The sequence below is a fragment of the Oncorhynchus gorbuscha genome, linkage group LG10 (genome assembly GCF_021184085.1).
Source record: "Oncorhynchus gorbuscha isolate QuinsamMale2020 ecotype Even-year linkage group LG10, OgorEven_v1.0, whole genome shotgun sequence".
Taxonomy (NCBI): Eukaryota; Metazoa; Chordata; class Actinopteri; order Salmoniformes; family Salmonidae; genus Oncorhynchus; species Oncorhynchus gorbuscha.
Window position 1 is genome coordinate 20,448,907 of NC_060182.1, and position 21,572 is coordinate 20,470,478.

A 21,572-nucleotide genomic window follows, 5' to 3' on the forward strand; every position below is an offset into this window, starting at 1 on the left:
GCAGAGCTTGGCACAGGGAAATACCAACAGCCCTGCCTGCCTCTCTCCCCTCCATGACTGAAAGAAAGGGGAGGAGGAGGGTAGAGTTTCACTATGAGAACGCAGTTTGTTCCAACCCCTTTGTCTCTCCTGGCCTGCACCATTCTCAACCTGCCTTAGTTGGAAGTTAGACATTACCTCAGGTTGGGGTTCTCTTCATATACAAACAAGCCTTTCTCCTTGTAGCTGGAACAGTTAGGTGTCAAGCCAGCTTTCACATGATGTTTTATGACTTCCTAACTACTGGGGTGGCAGCAGCAGCTCATAACTATTTCATTTACTGCAACAACCTCTCTGAACTGAAGGTCAGAATCTGACAATCCTAGAGGTTAAATAGCTGGCTTCAGAACTATTTTATCACACCTTGTCAATATTATCACTCTCATCATGCAGTCTTACAGTCGCATTACCAGATGCTGATAATATAAAATACGTAAAAACAGAATGTAATTATTAATAATAATAAAAAAGGTTGAAAGATAACAAAAGAAAGACCTGATATTTTTTCGTTTCTTTGAGAGAGAGCGCACAAGAAGAGAGCGCACAAGAAGGGGGGAGAGAGTGAAAATCAATATTCTGACTATGAGTGGAATAAAAACGTCCGTATTCATCCCATCATGTAAGGCTGGAATCTACATCTCGGCTAATTTGTTGGTGGGCCCGGGGTCTCGGTGCTTGAGCAGATCAGTTGTGTAATAGTAACCGCTTCGGGCGGTTGGAGGTAATCGTGTTGATCGGCATGTGAGCCAGAGAGAGAGAGGGAAGGGAGGGAGAGAGAGATGGAGCAATTTTAAAGGGGCGTGAGTTCCCGTGCTTGCTCCTGCTGGTTTGGTTTATCGTAGAGAGAACTGGCTGAGGTAGTCTAAGTCAATATCGACAGAAGACTGACTTTCTGTATTTTAGCCTATATAGTTTGCGGCTCACCAGAGGTGGAAGCGCGAGACCGGAGGCTGTGGATACGCATCCGTGCCCGCTGCTATATGCCCGAGTCATAATCGGATGCAGACGACGTCATATCTGAGGACAGGACATATGAGCGCAGGTAGGTTTTGAATGAAGAAAGGCGAGTATGGGAATAGCCTACATTAAAACTGTATGAACGAAGACGATGCGATATGCCTGCAGGCTATGAATGATCCTGTGCGCTTAAATATACCATATTCATATAGCGTTTTTATTATAAACGTATTATACATTTTGGCCTATGGTGCGCTATGTATACCATATCCTGTCAATATGAATGAATAAAGTCAAACTTTAAATATTTATGTGGTTGCTGCATGCAGTCGTTTTTATATTGTTGGTAATCTGTGAAAGAGGCAAAAAGCAGGCGGGGACCGTGGGGACATAGGCTGCTGCGGAAATTCTAAACCAGTTACGAAGATTGGCAGCATCGTCAATTCTGTAGCCTGTCGTATGGAAAGAACGGGTAGGAAAGACGAGCCTCTCTTCCCAATGATGCGATGATACCAGATAGGCTACAACACCAGACTATTCTCCTCACGACGACCTACTCATGTTTAATTACATGACATACCCAGATCCCCAATTTACAATCGGAAAGAGGAGAAGGGTTCAATTTGGACACACGCAATAAGGGGATTATTGAAATCTCGATGCTGGACGTGGACTACGATTATTAAAATAGTTTAGTGTTCGTTGAAAGAGCAAGCAACACGTTCATGGGCACACAACAAACCTCATTAGTGCTTCTGTGTGTTTAGCCTGCTCATTTGAAAGTGCGCCTGAGGTCTGTCCTCAAAACTGGCACGCGTGTTGTGTTTGTGAGTGTGTTTACAAGGGTTGCCCAACCAAGGCCCGAGGCAGATGGTAGGCGTATGGGGCCGTTGGAGAATCTAGATTCACCTGTTTCTCATCAGGACTTCAACAGGCAGCCGCAGTTGAATCCAGCTGAGCGAGGGAGAGGGAGAGAGGGGGCGTGCCACTGCGAATCTGGATCGTAACCGGCGGCAAACTGCTCCAAACAACGAATGGCTTGAACACAGAGCCCTGCCAGACCACTTGGATTGCAAAGAGAAACAAAAACACGTCGATCCACCGAATAGAATAACAGAATGTCAAACCCAAGAACAGCATTTTTCTCCGGGAGGATTTACTGCCTGCTTTGATACCTACTCGTATCTTAGAAAGAGGCTTTTAGAAGGGGCACGTGCAGACCATACACTCCAGACCACCTTGAAGGTATGGGATATCAAAGCAAACTTTTATGGTTTCATCTGTTAAGAGTTTATCGTTCTGTCATATGTTAGGCCAGAGTAGGGTGTGAAGCTGGCAGGATAGTGGGAGGGAAATGGATGACTCATCAATCAATCAAATTTATTTAGAAAGCCCTTTTTACATCAGCAGATGTCACCTAGTTCTTAGCAAACCCCAAAACCTACTGACCAAGCACTATGACACACCACAGACAGAACGGAGCACAGACAGAACACAGAGCAGGCAGAACACAGAGCAGACAGAACACAGAGCAGACAGAACACAGAGCAGACAGAACACAGAGCAGACAGAACACAGAGCAGACAGAACACAGAGCAGACAGAACACAGAGCAGACAGAACACAGAGCAGACAGAACATAGAGCAGACAGAACAGAAACCCAGCCTATGACTCATCAATCAATCAAATTTATTTAGAAAGCCCTTTTTACATCAGCAGATGTCACCTAGTTCTTATACAGAAACCCAGCCTAAAACTCCAAAGTGCAAGCAATGCAGATGTAGAAGCACAGTGGTTAGGAAAAACTCAAGAAAGGCAGGAATTTATGAAGAAACCCAGAGAGGAACCAGGCTCTGAGGGGTGGCCAGTCCTCTTCTGGCTGCACCGGTGGAGATTATAAGAGTACTTTGGATGGGCAGCCTCCTCACTATTCCACTACTCTCAGCTCTTATCATCAGTTAAGAGTCTGCCAATCAGGGTGTGTTTTCTGTGTGTGTATCTGCTCTGTCTGTATTTACAACTGAACTATAGTGTTGGTATTCACAAATGTGTTTTTGGGGTTCCATGGTCCTCTGTATGCTCTGCTCATTAGTGTTACAAAGGCAACCTGTATTTGACCTTTGTGTGTCTGTACGTGTGTTCATGCGTGAGTGGGTGTCTAACTGCAGTTAAAATACCTCCCTGTCAGAGTCAATCTTGGCCTTTGAACTGTGGCCTGTCTCAGAAGAGGCAGAACATCAGAGAAGATGTCTGCCTCCGATGTAGTTGGGTGTCCACCTCATCCAGAGGTCAAAACATGAAGGCAGGAGTCAGATGATTGGTTCTGGAGCCACAATAACAAGCCCAACCCAGTGGACCAATGGACACGTCTCTAAGGCTTTTCATGTGACCCTTCTGTGTGTTCCAAGTCACATTGGACAGGGTTATAGTCCCTGACAGAGGGTCAGGGTCAACTACCTTTAGTGCATGGCTGAATAGAGGTTTCATGATGGTGTGTTTATAGGTTTAATGGAGTTCCTTTCACCAGGTATTTATGAACTCATTTTGGAGGTAACTTATCATGACAGTTATCACAAATACTGCATGTTGTGCTTATCATTGGATCCTTTAAACGCTTAATGTATTTATAACTATATGTTTTCTCATCAAGGTATTGAGACAGAGATAGTGCGCTACAGGTAATCAGAGTTGTTGGGAATAAATTAGTAAGTTAGTGTGTATGTGTGTGTGTCATAGGAGGGATGGTCTGGTTTGATAGTGAGTGGTTTGTTTACATTCCTGCAAGATGGTGGAATCTTAAGGATCATATAGACCCCCTCTAACCTCTTTTACCCCATACATACATACATACATACATACATACATACATACATACATACATACATACATACATACATACATACATACATACATACATACATACATACATACATACATACATACATACATACATACATACATACATACATACATACATACATACATACATACAAACAAACAAACAAACAAACAAACACTCTCCCCTCTCCCCTACATGGCACTCTTATAGGCCATACATAGGTACCTTAAGCTGAGGGTAATACTTTAAAGGTCTACTGCATCCATTTTTATCTAAATATCAAATAATTTCTGGGTAACAATAAAGTACATTACTATGATTGTTTCAATTAAAATGGTCAAAAATAAACAAAAATAACTAAATGCAATTTATCAAGCAAGAATTTTGCTAGGACTGTCTGGGAGTGGTCTGAGAAAGGGGTCTAATTGGAGGAGCCGAATGGAAGAGATGTGTAACTAGCATTTATTGGCAGAGAGGAGGGCTAACTCTTTGTTATTGGTCTATTAACCTAAATCCAAAAACTCCACTGAGCCAAACAAGCTGAAATTTCAAACAGTCTTTTAATTAAAACAGATCTTACACTAAATGTGCATTATCATAATTTTCACAATTTCACAGTATTATTCCAACCTCATAATGTGGAATTATATATAAAACACAGGAAAAATCTAGTTTTTGACTGCACTGCCGCTTTAACTGTTCTGTTGGACTTTGGAACCGCTCAGTGTCCCTCCATGGCATATCTCTATAGAGTGCTCTATTTCTGTCTCTCTTTCTCTATCTGTTTCTGAGCTATAAACCTCCCCTATTATTCTCACTCTCAACCTCTCTCTCCGCATGTATGCTAATAGTTCGTTGATCATTATTTCTCTCTTACCTCTCCTCTCTCTCTGCCCCTCTGTTTCCCACTCTCTCATTCTCCAGATTCAACTTTATTTTTCTGTCTCTTTCTTCCATTCTTTCTGTCATTCTCCACTTCCGGCCTTCCTGTTCTAAGGTTCTAACGTAATTCAGTCTGACTCTTTAATCCTGTTTATTAGAGGGCCACCTTGACATTCGAGACCCCACAGTCACTCCCATTCACTCACTCACTCACTCACTCACTCACTCACTCACTCACTCACTCACTCACTCACACACACACACACACACATGCAGACACACATGCATGAAGGCCAGTATGTCACCGTTCAGATTGGTGACTGCTGGGGAGAACTCAGCGATCCCTCTGTCCACAAACAGGATAGTGTCTGTTTCTGGAAATATTCACTCAAATTAAGATGCTCAGGCTCTCTGGAATCTGGCATAAATGTGTGTGTATGTGCAAGAAATATAGAGAAAGAGTTTGTTTGTGTGAGTGTGTGTGTGTGCATATGTATGTCAGTCTGGGCAATGTGTAGGTCAAAAGTGGCTATGAAATGTGGTCATTTCAGTTGAATCTGGAACAGAGATTTCTTTCAGAATTGTAGAGGTATTTTGGCTTGCTATGATTATGTGGCTTGGTTGAGGTTCAGTTTAGTTTGAGCTTAAGGAATTAACTTTACAGTTCCTGATACTTGCCTGTGGTTTTTGGAAGCCATTCTTTTTTGGAAATAAGGGTTTGCTTTGCACCTGTTTCATTTTTGCACCTGATATTAGTAGAATCAATAGTATTATCATTAGCAGTCCAGTTACGGTAATAGAAGTGTTACAAACAGAGAGAAGTGTAACTTTACTTGTAGTAGTGGTGTCATGCAATGCATATCTGTATATATGGCAATCCGCAGCTTGTTGCATGTTGTTCTACTATATTATATTGTCCTCAGGCCTTCCTGTAGATGGATAAAGACGTTATTGTGAGAGTGACGGCATACCCCCCCCCTCCATTCCATTGCCCCTCACTTAGTGTTCTTCTGCCTCAAGGGGCAGATCTCAGGATATAAATACCCTCCTCCTCCCTGCACCCATTTGCCCTCTACAGATATTCACAGAAAGACACAAGACACTCACAGAAGCTGTAGTATTGTGTGTGAGTGAGAGGCAGACAGAGAGAGAGAGAGACAGAGAAAGAGACAGAGACAGAGATAGAGAGAGATTAATGTTGACAGTGATTCAGATAAAGCAGCAGGGTGTTTCTCCTCTCTATGTATCCCATTTGGCTAAGGGCCCTCAGTGTCTTAAATCAGGACGACCACCTACGCACACACACACTCACACTGGCTGAACTGTGATTGCAGTAGTAAGACTACCATCGAGGGGCAATGTTTTTTGTAGGCCCCTTTTTCATCTGTCAGTTTGTTTAAAGTCAACTGCCAGGTTGCTAGTTTTACCCTGTGATAAGGTGAGATGGCTCAGTTCCACTGTGTTCCAGGCTGCCCAGAGTGACATCTTGACACACACCTCATCACAACTTTAGAAACTGCACACTTCTAGCCCCCTCACAGTTTCTCTATCCCCTCCTTTCTCTGTTACTTTAGTTTTCACTCAATCACATACACACAGACTCATTTGCTATGGTCAAGACATACCAGCATCACTGAGTCAGTTTCCCCTGAAACCTTGTCTCTCTGCCGCCCACATTCTCTGCTTCATCATATCCCTAATGCTCACCTCACCCTCTCCCTCTCTCTGTCTATCGTTTATTTTCCTTTCTTTCTCCCTACTTTCCACTCCCCCTCTCTGTACCTTCCACTGTCTGCTTCGTTATATAGCTATCATCACCATTTTCCATGCATCTCTCCCAACCCTCCTCCCTCTCTCATTTTCTATTCTGTTTATCTCTCTATCTTCACTGCCCTATATCTCCTCCCGCAGGAGTACAATACAACCATGTTGAAATAACACCGCCAGAACGAGGGAAGGGGGTGAAAGGGGGAGGGGGTGTAAAACAAAGTGATTCATCGGAGGTGGATTGGCCAACAGAAGGCTGGAGTCTGGGAGAAAGAGATGGTTGAGTGGGAGAAAGAAAATAAACAGCAAAACTACTGTGACGAGGTGGAGATGGAGACTTATACCTCTTACTTACGCTCTCTTTCTCTGTGCTTCTCTCTCACTATCCTGCCCTAAATCCATCAATTTCTCTGTCTTTCTTAGTCTGTTTTCTCAGCTTTCTTTAACATCTATATGGGAGTATTTGAGCATCACAAGCTATTAGCAAGATCTCAGTTACAGGGACAATCTGTGATTGCTACATGTGTTTTGCGACTTTTCAATTCATGAAATATTGCCATTGATTTTATAACGTGTGCCCTGGGAGTTGGGAAGGAAGTTAAGGAATTAAATTATTTAATAAATGAATGAAAAATAATATAAAACAAGAACACACAAACAACTCACAGACATGAAACTGAAACAGAAACAATAACACCTGGGGAAGGAACCAAAGGGAGTGACATAAATAGGGCAGGTAATCAAGGAGGTGATGGAGTCCAGGTGAGTGTCATGAGGCGCTGGTGTGCGGGAAGATTGTGACAGGTGTGCGCAATAATCAGCAGCCTGGTGACCTAGAGGCCGGAGTGGCAGCACACGTGACAGATTCTTGTAGAATATAACTTATAACAGCTGAGCTTAGTTCAGCTGTCATACCCCATCAGAACCAGAATTATGAACTTGTTTTACTCTTTGTTAAATAATGTAATTGTAAACAAACACCATGTGGTCAAAATTATCATTTTGATATCATGGATGATTAGTCCTTGCATTTAAATGTTTTTATTTTTAAAAAGTAACCTTTAATTAACTAGGCAAGTCAGTTAAGAACAAATTATTATATACAATGACTGCCTACCTCAGCCAAACCCTAACCCGGACGACGCTGGGCCAATTGTGCTCTGCCCTATGGCCAGTTGTGATACAGCCTGGAATCGAACCAAAGTCTGTAGTGACGCCTCTAGCACTGACATGCAGTGCCTTAGACCGCTGCGCCACTCGGGAGCCCATAGCTCGGTCTTTGAATTTGAGAGTGGTTCAATTTCTCCAGCCCTATACCTCAGCTGTTTACTGAAACAGTGGCGGGATGACTTTGTTATTGTTTGAACTGCAGATTGCCCCTTTTAAGATTTAAATTCCTCACGTGTACCCATAGATTTTCTCACACATGCTCACTCTCCCATGATGGTGTACACACCTGCACACACACACATACACACGGTGTCCTTACACATATGTCACTCCCATAAGCACTTCACACACGTATTGTTCATGAGCAGAACACACACATGTCAGGATTAGCACACATATGTTTGTTCTTCTACATGTGATTTAAGAGAATGAGGCATTGGTATAGAAGGGGAATTAATGACTCATAAGGAATAGGATGAAGTTGCCCGAGATACTGATCCGTGTTTTGTTTTCTTCTCTAAGGGTTAATGTTAGGATTTGGTGAGGGTAAGCTGGTCCTAGATCTGTGCCATGGGTAGTTTCTCCCTAGTCTGAGTTACAGTAACTGGTTGCATGGGTAGGGGATGGGATTTTGAGTTAGTGGATGCCAGAATGAAGGAAGGGGAGTGTTTTTGATAAGTGGGGTGAGCTATTCTGATCCAGGAGAGCAGCAGGGTGGGCATGCTTTTGTTTCAGCCCAGCTCTAATTTAATACACCTGCTTAAACCCAGCCATTAGTTTGATCAGGTGTGTTGGTGCTGTGTTCCACACCCAGATGCCCTTGGTGCCAGAGAAGCTCACCCCTGGTCTTATGAAAAACATCCCCCTCAGTCACTACCTCATCCTCTGACTCAATAGCCCACACCTGGTTAAGACAGACAGACATGATGACTGTATGAGGATTAGACAGACTGTTTTACTATGATTGATAGGATTGTGTGATCATGTACTGTAGGAGCATCCTGTTCACTGTCTTCTACTGCATCACCTTCAGCCAACGTTACTGCTATTGATTCAGACCTGGAGTGAATGCACAGAGAAAAAAAGATACACAATACATTAATTATAACACAAGGAATAAATACACAATGAGTAACGATAACTTGGCTGTATACATGGGGTGCCAGTACCGAGTTGATTTGTTATTTGGATGTGCAGGGGTATGAGGTAATTGAGACAGATATGTATATTATACAGTGCTGTGAAAAAGCATTTGATTTTCTCTTTTTTTGCATATTTGTGATACTGAATGTTATCAGATCTTAAACCAAAACCTTATATTAGATAAAGGGAACCTGAGTTTACAAATAACAAAATAAATGAATGCTTATTTTATTTATTTAATTAATACCCAATGTCAATGCAACACCCAATTCCCCTGTGTGAAAAAGTAATTCCCCTTTACACTCAATAACTTATTGTGCCACCTTTAGCTGCAATGACTGCAACCAAACTCTTCCTGTAGTTGTTGATCGGTCTCTCACATCACTGTGGAGGAATTTTGGCCCACTCTTCAATGTGGAACTACTTTAACTCAGCGATATTTGTGGGTTTTCAAGCATGAACTGCTCGCTTCAAGTCCTGACACAACATCTCAATTGGGATTAGGTCTGGACTTTGACTAGGCCATTCCAAAACTTCAAATGTTTTACTTTTTAACCATTTTCATGCCGACTTGATTGTGTGTTTTTGATTATTGTCTTGCTTCATGACCCTGCTGCACTTCAGCTTCAGCTCACTGACGGATGGCCTGACAGTCTCCTGTAGAATTATCTGATACAGAGCAGAATTCATGGTTCCTTCTATTAAGGCAAGTCTTCCAGGTCCCGAGGCAGCAAAGCATCCCCAAACCATCACACTACCACCACCATGCTTGACCGTTGGTATAAGGTTCTTATTGTGGAATGCAGTGTTTGGTTTTTGCCTGGCAATGGGACCCTTGTCACCCACAAAGTCATATTTTTTACATCTGTCCATAGAACATTCTTCCAAGAGTCTTGATGATCATCAGGTGCTTCTGGGTGCTTTTTTGGCGAACTTGAGTCAACTTTTTGGATGAGATCGGTGCCATTTTGTCGGGTGAAAACCAAACACTGTATTCTGCAAGATGCTGTCAATGTTGCAGCTGTAGAACTTGTTGAGGATTTGAGGGCCCATTGTGAATCTTTTCAGACTCCTGAGGGGGAAGAGGCGTTGTCGTGCCTTCTTCACGACTGTGTTGGTGTGTGTGGACGATGAAAATTCCTTAGTGATGTGGACACCGAGGAACTTGAAGCTCTCGACCCACTCGATTAGTCGATGTGGATGGGTGCATGCTCGGCCCTCCGTTTCCTCTAGTCCACGATCAGATCCTTTGTCTTGCTGAGGTTGAGGGAGAGATTGTTGTCCTGGCAACACACTACCAGGTGACTGACCTCCTTCCTATAGGCTGTCTCATCGTCATCAGTGATCAGGCCAACCACAGTTGTGTTGTCAGCAAACTTAATGATGGTGTTGGAATCATGCGCGGCCACACAGACGTGGGTGAACAGGGAGTACAGGAGGGGAGTAAGCATGCACCCCTGAGGGGCCCCTGTGTTGAGCGTCAGTGTGTCGACCTGTCGGGAATTCCAGGATCCAGTTGCAGAGGGAGTAGTTTAGTCTCTTGGGTCCTGAGCTTAGTGATGAGCTTGGAGAGCACTATGGTGTTGAACGCTGAGCTATAGTCAATGAACAGCACTCTCACGTAGGAGTTCCTCTTGTCCAGGTGGTTCAGTTGAACAGAGGATGGTGTTAGTAATATAGGTATAGAGAAACTAAAGAGGCTGGGAGAAATAAAAAGAGATAGTCCACATAGAAGAAGAAGCCAATGAGAAAGAGAAAAATAAAGATAGAGAGATAGTGCTCATCTGCCTTGGAGGAGTGAAACCATCTGTGCTTCTTTGCTCTGATCATTCTGCAGGCTTTCTGCATTATGCAGCTTAAGGTGTGAGCCTAAGTCCGGTGTGTGTGTGTGTGTGTGTGTGTGTGTGTGTGTGTGTGTGTGTGTGTGTGTGTGTGTGTGTGTGTGTGTGTGTGTGTGTGTGTGTGTGTGTGTGTGTGTGTGTGTGTGTGTGTGTGTGTACACGCATATATGTGTTTGTGCATGTGTGTGTGTGCGTGCATATGTGTGTGTGCGTGTGTGTGCATGTACGTGTGGGTCAATGACTCACTGTAACTATACACGACACCACACCCCTCTATGTGCGCGCTGCTGTCATGCCGCTTGGACCTCTGGGAGAATTCTGTGACATGCCCTCTGAGTCAGCACAGCAGAACAGCTATAAACACCCCTCTATATAGGCACACAAACACACACATACACATACACACACATATGCTATACAAAAACTCCTCAATAAATAAAGAGAGAGATTCACACAAAGACCATATCTATGAACCCAAGTACGCCAGAGAGATACAAACATATCCCTATACCTCTGATGCTGTATTGGCCCCTCTAGCTTTGCGTTGCATAATATGTACATGCGTGTATGCTGCTTATGTGGTTGCATGTGTTTTTCTCTGAGAGCTCTACCAAGTTAATGTGTAAATTATATATGCAGAGGTAATCATGTGTGCTCTGCGGAAGTGAAATTTTATTCCAAAGTCAGTGATGTGTAAGTTACCAGGCCCTGAACATAATCACTAGCCGGCTACTCATCCCTGCATCTTAGAGGCTGCTGCCCTATGTACATAGACATGGAACACTGGTCACTTTAATAATGCCACACTGGTTACTTTAATAATGTTTACATACAGTTGAAGTCGGACGTTTACATACACCTTAGTCAAAGACATTTAAAATTAGTTTTTCACAATTCCTGACATTTAATCCTAGTCAAAAATTCCCTGTCTTAGGTCAGTTAGGATCACCACTTTATTTTAAGAATGTGAAATGTTAGAATAATAGTAGAGAATTATTTATTTCAGTTTTTATTTCTTTCATCACATTCCCAGTGGGTCAGAAGTTTACATATACTCAATTAGTATTTTGTAGCATTGCCTTTAAATTGTTTAACTTGGGTAAAACATTTTGGGTAGCCTTCCACCAGGTTTTTGGAGAAAAAGTTGGGTGAATTTTGGCACATTCCTCCTGACAGAGCTGGTGTAACTGAGTCAGGTTTGAAGGCCTCTTTGCTCGCACACGCTTTTTCAGTTATTTTTTCAGGACGAGGTCAGGGCTTTGTGATGGCCACTCCAATACCTTGACTTTGTTGTCCTTAAGCCATTTTGCCACAACTTTGGAAGTATGCTTAGGGTCATTGTCCATTTGGAAGACCCATTTGTGACCAAGCTTTAACATCCTGACTGATGTCTTGAGATGGTGCTTCAATATATCCACATAATTCTCCTTCCTCATGAAGCCATCTACAATGCACAAAAAAATTAAGGGAACACTTAAACAACACAATGTAACTCCAAGTCAATCACACTTCTGTGAAATCAAACTGTCCACTTAAGAAGCAACACTGATTGACAATAAATTTCACGTGTTGTTGTGCAAATGGAATAGACAACAGGTGGAAATTATAGGCAATTAGCAAGACACCCCCAATAAAGGAGCGGTTCTGCAGGTGATAACCACAGACCACTTCTCAGTTCTTATGCTTCCTGGCTGATGTTTTGGTTACTTGTGAATGCTGGTGGTGCTTTCACTCTAGTGGTAGCATGAGAGTCTATAACCAACACAAGTGGCTCAGGTAGTGCAGCTCATCCAGGATGGGACATCAACGCGAGCTGTGGCAAGAAGGTTTGCTGTGTCTGTCAGCGTAGTGTCCAGAGCATGGAGGCGCTACCAGGAGACAGGCCAGTACATCAGGAGACGTGGAGGAGGCCGTAGGAGGGCAACAACCCAAAAGCAGGACCGCTACCTCCGCCTTTGTGCAAGGAGGAGCAGGAGGAGCACTGCCAGAGCCCTGCAAAATGACCCCCAGCAGGCCACAAATGTGCATGTGTCTGCTCAAATGGTCAGAAACAGACTCCATGAGGGTGTAATGAGGGCCTGACGTCCACAGGTGGGGGTTGTGCTTACAGCCCAACACCGTGCAAGACGTTTGGCATTTGCCAGAGAACACCAAGATTGGCAAGATTGGCAAATTCGCCACTGGCACCCTGTGCTCTTCACAGATGAATGCAGGTTCACACTGAGCACGTGACAGACGTGACAGAGTCTGGGGATGCTGTGGAGAACGTTCTGCTGCCTGCAACATCCTCCAGCATGACCGGTTTGGCGGTGGGTCAGTCATGGTGTGGGGTGGCATTTCTTTGGGGGGCCGCACAGCTCTCCATGTGCTCGCCAGAGGTAGCCTGACTGCCATTAGGTACAGAGATGAGATCCTCAGACCCCTTGTGAGACCATCTGCTGGTGCGGTTGGCCCTGGGTTCCTCCTAATGCAAGACAATGCTAGACCTCATCTTGCTGGAGTGTGTCAGCAGTTCCTGCAAGAGGAAGGCATTGATGATATGGACTGGCCCGCCCGTTCCCCAGACCTGAATCCAATTGAGCACATCTGGGACATCATGACTCGCTCCATCCACCAACGCCACGTTGCACCACAGACTGTCCAGGAGTTGGCAGATGCTTTAGTCCAGGTCTGGGAGGAGATCCCTCAGGAGACCATATGCCACCTCATCAGGAGCATGCCCAGGTGTTGTAGGGAGGTCATACAGGCACGTGGAGGCCACACACACTACTGAGCCTCATTTTAACTTGTTTTAAGGACATTACATCAAAGTTGGATCAGCCTGTAGTGTGGTTTTCCACTTTAATTTTGAATGTGACTCCCAATTCCAGACCTCCATGGGTTGATAAATTTGATTTCCATTGATAATTTTTGTGTGATTATGTTGTCAGCACATTCAACTATGTAAAGAAAAAAATATTTAATAAGAATATTTCATTAATTCAGATCAAGGATGTGTATTTTAGTGTTCCCTTAATTTTTTTGAGCAGTGTATTTTGTGAAGTGCACCAGTCCCTCCTGCAGCCAAGCACCCCCACACCCTGATGCTACCACCCCCGTGCTTCACGGTTGGGATGGTGTTTTTCAGCATGCAAGCCTCCCCATTTTTCCTCCAAACATAACGAATGGTCATTATGGCCAAACAGTTCTATTTTTGTTTCATCAGACCAGAGGACATTTCCCCAAAAAGTGCGATCTTTGTTCCCATGTGCAGTTGCAAACCGTAGTCTGCCTATTTTGTGGCAGTTTTGGAGCAGTGGCTTCTTCCTTGCTGAGCGGCCTTTCAGGTTATGTCGATATAGGACTTGTTTTACTGTGGATATAGATACTTTTGTACCTGTTTCCTCCTGCATCTTCACAAGGTCCTTAGCTGTTGTTCTGGGATTGATTTGCACTTTTCACACCAAAGTATGTTAATCTCTAGAAGACAGAACGCGTCTCCTTCCTGAGCGGTATGATGGCTGCGTGGTCCCATAGTGTTTATACTTGCGTACTGTTGTTTGTACAGATGAGCATTGTACCTACAGGTGTTTGGAAATTGGTCCCAAGGATGAACCAGCGGTCTTGGCTGATTTCTTTTGATTTTCCCATGATGTCAAGCAAAGAGGCACTGAGTTTGAAGGTAGGCCTTGAAATACATCCACAGGTACACCTCCAATTGACTCAAATTATGTCAATTAGCCTATCAGAAGCTTCTAAAGACAATTTTCTGGAATTTTCCAAGCTGTTTAAAGGCACAGTCAACTTAGTGTATGTAAGCTTCTGACCCACTGGAATTGTGATACGGCGAATTATAAGTGAAATAATCTGTCTGTAAACAATTGTTGGAAAAGTTACTTGTGTCATGCACAAAGTAGATGTCCTAATCGGCTTGCCAAAACTATAGTTTGTTAACAAGAACTTTGTGGAGTGGTTGAAAAATTAGTTTTAATGACTCCAATCTATGTGTATGTAAACTTCCGACTTCAAATGTATATATATATACCAGACTCAGACATTGCTCGCACTAATATTTCTAAATTCCATTTTCTTACTTTTAGGTTTGTGTGTATTGTTGTTGGTTTATAATGCCAAAGAAGCCTTTGTTTGGAGGATATATTGTTGTTAAGCTTAAGACAAAGTCGAGTGGCGGCAAACCGTGCCAATATATCCTCCAAACACCGGCTTCGAGGGCATTATCACTTTTATACAATGGGCTACCAACATATTCAAATAATGATTTCATCCTTCCACCAGATATAGTCCCGACACAAATCAAGGGTTGCTACCCAAGCCGGTTGGTCATTTGTTCTACCAGTTTGGTTGCTAGAGACGTGACCCAGTCGTTCAGTCTTTTTGTTCTGTATCTGTGGATGCAACCCAGTCGTTCGTTCTAAATGTTCCATTGCCATACTGGCTGGCAATGTTCTTATCCCTTGCTTGCTAGCTAACCATCTACTGCTAACTTACAGTCACGTCAAAAGGGTTAGCCAGAATAACACTAAAGCAGCTGCATTTGCATTTGTTTAAGTTGTTTTCTAGAGAAATGTATTTGGATACATCCATAACAATGAGCTATCGAGTTGCGATTTCGCCTGGCATAGAAAATGTGCTCACTCGTCAGGACACTCTGTTATTCAGAGGAGCTAGACAACAACACAGCTAACACAATCACTTCAAACTGAAGCTAGAAAGACTGCAAACTAGCTGCACTTTGTTTCGTTGTACCTTTTTTCAATTTACATTTCTTGGTATATATCCATAAAAATTATGTGAGCTGATTCATGATTTCGAATGGCTGAGAAACGCTGCCTGACTGCCTGCCTCGTCCCATCCCCCAACACGTTCTTTACTATGGGACAGGTGGAGATCAAATTTGAATATTTAAACTGTTGCAAATGTCGGAGGGAAAGACAGCAAGGTTTATACAAATCTTAGCTGTTGAAAACAAAATGTTAGTCTAAAAGAAATGTACGATAATGTCTAGATCAAGTTTAGAAATTGCTTGGTTGGGCTGATGAGACAGTGGATTGCGCAGTCAGATTTGTAATATTTTTACATTTAAAAAAATGTTTTATTAACAACAAATCAATACAGAATGTACATGAGGGAACATAAGTATATATAGATTATATACAATGGACAATCGAGCTAGGGGGTACAGTATCACATTACAATTACACAAGGACCTTAAGGGACATACATACACTTACAATTCTAACAGCTTTTTTGTTAGAGTATTTAACTGTCTTAAAATACAGATCCATTTATTTTTGTAGGGTAAGAAAATATTTTTTTGTTTGTAAATGTACATTTGTGTATATGAAATTTGGCCAAAAGAATAATGAAATTAATTACATAAAAATGTTTCATCTTATTTCTATCGTATGTAAAGAATCCAAGCAGTACATCTCTCCACAATAGTGTAAAATCTTCATAAATGTGTTATAAATCTTATAAATCTATTGATGTCTTGCCACAGTTTTCTTACATGTATACAATGCCAAAAAAGATGCAACACTATTTCTAGGTGGTCATTACAAAAGGAGCTATTTGAGTTGATGTTTTCCTTAAACTTCTTCATATAGTGGTTGGCAGGATAATAATTATTAATAATTTTAAAGGAAACTTCCTTAATTTTGTTAACAAGTAGGTATGTGTGTGGCAACATCCAAACTTTTTTTCCAACAGATATTATCAATAAATCCATTCCAATAAGGCATGACATAAGGTATAGATACAACATCCTGCTGAAACAACGTTCGTATCCCTCTGTTGTTGAATGGACCAAAAGAGAAACAAATCTTTCCTACTGATGAGTCAACAGGGTCAATAGAAGGTAGGCTCTGAGGGTCAGGTCTTGACACGTACCTGAATAACAGAGCAACACCTGAGGGAATGGCATCTAAAACAATTGCAAAATCTTTAGGTGTTACAGGCACCTTGTAAAGTGATAAGAATTCCTTATAACTGAGTAAAAGACCCTCTGCATTTACCAGTTGGCTCACCAATAGGATATTATTTCAGAACCAATATTCTAAAAACATTTTTTTTTTTAATACAATATATCCCGATTATTCCATATATAATATCTGTGTGGAGAAAAATTGTGTTTATAAGTCCAGAAAATTCAGTCCACCATTCTCATAAGTGTTCTTTACAACAGTTTTCCCAATGTAATGGGTACGGTTTCTCCAAAGAAAGTTGAAAAGCATCTGGTCTATCTCCTTGCTTTGTCGCTCTGGATAATAGCGTCTGCTAAATGACTTAAATGTAAATGTAAATGTAAGATATAAAGATAGAGCACCATATGTTCGTCTAGAGATACCTTCAGCCTTGGTTATTAGGACTACCTTTTAAAGATAAGTCCCTCTGTAGCCATTGATTTAGCTTCTTCTGGGTATTTTTAATAAGAGGTTTAAAATGTAGTAAGCTTCTAGACTTTTGATCCTTTGTAATGGTTATGCCTAAATATGTAAGTTCTTCTTTTACTGGAATACCATAATATGACGGTGTCACACAATCTTTGACAGCTATGAGTTCACATTTATTCATGTGAAGGTATAGACCAGACGCTTTGGGAAAGTATTGTATCACATTGATCGATATGGGAATTTGGTTAGCGTCTTTCAGAGAAAGTGTAGTATCATCAGCCAGCTGGCTTATAATAATTTCTGGAAATACCTTGTACAGGACTATTATTTAAAGAATTTGCAAGAAGTTGGGTGATTAATAAAAACAGATACGGAGAGATAGGACAACCTTGCCTAATTCCTATTTTTAACTCAAATCTAGGTGAGGTGCCATATTTCCATTTGATAGAGCTGTTACCATTTGCATAGAGAGTCTTAATAGCCTTGCAGAAAAAAAATCCCCAAAGCCAAGTCTCTCAAGGGAGTGGAAGAGAAACTGATGCTCTACTGTGCCAAATGCTTTATAAAAATCTAAAGATAATATGAAGCTATCCTCAGGTATTAGGTCTGAGTAGTCAAGTATGTCTAATACTAGTCTGACATTGTTAGAAATATGTCTGTTCCTCATGAAGCCAGACTGTGTTTCATCAATGATTGCATCTAGGACTTCTTTAATTATTTTTGCAAGTAGTAAGGCTGTGTTTCATCTAATAGTCATTATTAAGAAGACAAATTGGACGCCAGTTATCAATGAGCAGCACTTATTTTTTAGGCTTAGGTGTCAGTGTTATTAATACCTGACTCATTGTAGGAGGGAGAACATTGTTTATAATACTCTCTAAAAAGACTTCAAATAGGAAGGGAGCTGCATGTTCAGAAAATAATATAATTGATGTAATTCCATCAACACCTGGTGATTTATTGTACTTTAGATGTTTGATAGACTCTATAATCTCTTCAATTTTGTTCATTACACTGTTTAGATTCTATATCACTGTTAGAGTGAACATTATTCAGTGAGTTAAAAAACATATCTGTGGATTCCTGACAGAACGTAGAGCTATACAATGTTCTGTAAAAATTGCTACAGTATTTCATCTTTAGATGTTTAACTTATGGACAGTGTTATTTTTAGAGTGAAATATCTCAAGTCTAAAGAAATAGGATGAATTCTGTTCTCCCTCCTCAATCAATTTTTTCCAAGATCTAATAGAGGCTCCTTCTGCTTTTAATCTATATATATTATCCAGTTCATTTTGTAACTCAATTAGTTCCATCTTCTCCTCCCCCGAGAGGTTGGCTGGTAGACATTGTTATTCTTTTCCACACTTTTTTCAACTTTTGCCACTCTCGTTTTCACATCCTTGATTTCACCACATGCAAACTCCAGTCTTTTTCAAGCCTTCGATAACCATGGTGTTCGTGCCAACCATTTTCTCAATGGCGTCAGACCTGGAGTTGATGAGTAAGAAGAGGGTAGCCACGATGTCAGAGTTCATGTTGGGTTTTTTGGAGGGTGGAGGTTTGCACGGAGTATCCGGTAAAGAGGGGAATTCATCATATTCAACAGCATTCGAAAGCATGATATTATCCATAGGGCAAGCGTAGTTATCGCAGTTGTCTATAAGCACGTTTCTCTCTTGTTGATTAGCAATAGAACGGCTAACTCCTTCCTTTCTTTTTTTGTCACGACTTTGCATGGACATGCCAAAATAAATTGTCCAATTATTATTGGTCCTTCTGTAGCTCAGTTGGTAGAGCATGGCGCTTGTAACGCCAGGGTAGTGGGTTCGATCCCCGGGACCACCCATACGTAGAATGTATGCACACATGACTGTAAGTCGCTTTGGATAAAAGCGTCTGCTAAATGGCATATATTATTATTATTATTCCAGTAACAGGAAAGGTCTTATATCTTGAACAAATAAAAATAGTAATGACTGTAAACTTGTTCTGAAGCTTGGTACGGAGCTTGGTAAAAAAGCGTCTGTTCAAGCCGCCATCTTGGCACCTTCGATTGCGCAGTCAGATGGAACAGAGTAAATAGGCATTTTAACGTCAAAGATTTAGCGGGTGGTAAGTTGTCAAATAGACACCGGCTGGAATGCGGTTTTAACCAATTCAGGATTAGACCCACCCATTGTATAATGTTAGATATTACTGCACTGCTAGAAACACAAGCATTTCGCTACACCTGCAATAACATCTGCTAAATATGTGTATGCATCCAATACACATGTTTATTTGATTTGATATCATAAAACTGGTTGTTTGCATCCTGGATTCTGATTGATATGCGGAAGTTGTAGGACAACAAATCCCGCAAAATACCATCATGTGTTAATGTCATCAATCCACTGTCTCGCAGCCCAGGCAGGAAATTCATAAACTTCATCTCCCTCAGGAAAAAAGCATCTACACATAATTTTTCTATGCTACTATTTGGTTTGCAACAGTCTGGCTCTACAACCTGTGCAACAATGTATCATTTTACAATTGTGATCGCTCCCATTCCAGTAGGGTAGCTAACCCAAGAAAGAACCATAGACACTCTGAATTCCATTCATTAACAGCACAGTGTGGTCTATGTAGGTCAATTGGATATTTATGAAATGGTTATTTATTGAGGTTCTTGTCTCTCACCATCATTGAATCTCTGCTAGCTAGCTACATGCCATTGATTTGTTTAGCATAGCAACGTCGAATGAATAGAATTATTCAAATTAAAAACGGGGTCAAAACATGAGGAAATACCTAACAACCAGCCTACTTGGATAGCACCTTCAGAAAAAAAAAATATATATATATACTCATAATATTTGTTATAAAAAAATGTAATTCATATTTGTATACATATGTTGGCAAACATTTTATAAAAGCAATAATGCTTTCAAACCCATTAATTATCGTGTGACAACCCCCTCCAAGGGCTGTATCCCGGCCCTTGGCTTCGCCTCGGGCCTCAGAACAACCCTTGTCGGGGGTGGGCACAAGATAATTCCCAGGTTCTCAGAAATTATTGCTTAAAAATTGACTGAGTGAACCTCATCCATATCTCTTTGTTCTCTCTGTGTCTTCAGAGCCCAGTAAGGGGATGGTGTGACAGACGGACAAACAGACGGACCATATAAATCACCACCCTCAACAGCCAGACCATGGCCACTGCATCCCTCCTCCTCCCCCTCACCTTCCTCCTCTCCTCTCTCCATCCCTCTACCAGCCAGGTGATTGTTAGCTCCTCCACCTCATCCTCTTCTCTTCCAGACCCTGTCATCAGTACACCCCTCAAACCCAGCTTTACCTCCTCTCGTCCCAGAGGCCAGAGTGATGTGCCAGTCAGAGTCAACAACAGAGATTGGCCCACAGAGAGAGCAGGTGGGGGGCAGGTGGGTTCTGACCTGGGGCAGGTTGGGGAGGAAATGGGCACTAGAACTACAGACCAAAGTCAACCCCTTTCCCCCTCTCAGAAACTCAACAGTGGATCAACCCAAAGCCAGTCTACTTCTGTTGAGGCTTGGACAGGTACTATGGTAACCGCAGAGCCAAGTGGAGTTTCATCTGCAAAGGGACCAACGGCTCTCCCACCCACCAAATCCTCAGGTGATGAAGGATTAACATCAAGGGGCAGAACTTCTGATGGACCAATCATACCGGAGGATTTGGATGACTGGCCGGCAACTGGATCAGGAAGTGAACTTGTCCCTACAGTGATTGTGAAGGGGGAGTCACTAGTTGTGTTGACTACACTAGATGAGATGCCACAGTTCCGGCCACAGGCTCAGACAGAGTTCAGCAGAGGTCTGGTGTCCAAGATGGCCGAAGCTCAGACTACCCCGATGGTCAGCCTCACTGTTCAACCCCGCCTCTCTGGGCTGACAATAGCCAATAGGATCCTCTCCACACAGTCACCTGACAGAGTGACAGCCGTACCTGTGGTGATACAGCCAACCTTCATTGGAGGAGTAGTTACAGGTGAGTAACTAAAGGGTAGCTAATATGATGTTTATGAGGAATATGTTTCAATCTATGAGTGGTGGAATAATATGCCTTCATCCACAACTGAAGCTTGAGTACTATGCTATAACCACTGAGTTCTTTATCATGTTGTTATAACTCTTAAGTAGTATTTGAATGACATTATTGTTGTTGTCAGCAGAGAGGCTGCTTCATGTCTTTTGACTCTTTCTTTAGGTAATATATCAGATAATGCCACTACGCCAACAGACAGACCAATAGAAGGACAGACCTCCACTGTGACATCACCATTACCCAGACCCATCACCCCTGCATCCACCAATCAACAGCCAAATTCTGTGACGCCTCAAGAAACCACAACACTAGGAGTGACCACCACAACTACAACCAATAAGACGGCAACAAAAGCAGAACCCAGAAGTACTTCCTCAAGTACAACCAATCAACCGAAAAAGGCAACTGAACCAGAAAGAACTACAACAAGTACCACCAAACAGTCGACCAAGACAGGTAGAGAGAGGAGGCTTT

At 42.1% G+C, this 21,572-nt stretch overlaps 1 protein-coding gene across 2 annotated transcripts in view; it reads left to right on the forward strand.

Moving 5' to 3' along the window:
- Nucleotides 1-733: 733 nt before the first annotated feature.
- The window catches only part of LOC124045663 (proline-rich transmembrane protein 3), a 30,270-nt gene continuing 9,431 nt past the window's right edge, over nucleotides 734-21,572 (forward strand). Inside the window, exons 1-3 of one of the 2 annotated variants that reach the window (XM_046365149.1) lie at nucleotides 734-1,081; nucleotides 20,150-21,041; nucleotides 21,261-21,554. In XM_046365149.1, the coding sequence (XP_046221105.1) occupies nucleotides 20,225-21,041; nucleotides 21,261-21,554 (1,111 nt within the window). In that variant the 5' untranslated portion in view covers nucleotides 734-1,081; nucleotides 20,150-20,224. Of the gene's footprint in view, nucleotides 1,082-1,478; nucleotides 2,242-20,149; nucleotides 21,042-21,260; nucleotides 21,555-21,572 lie in introns of those variants that run through there. The other variant, XM_046365151.1, reaches the window with a different exon arrangement.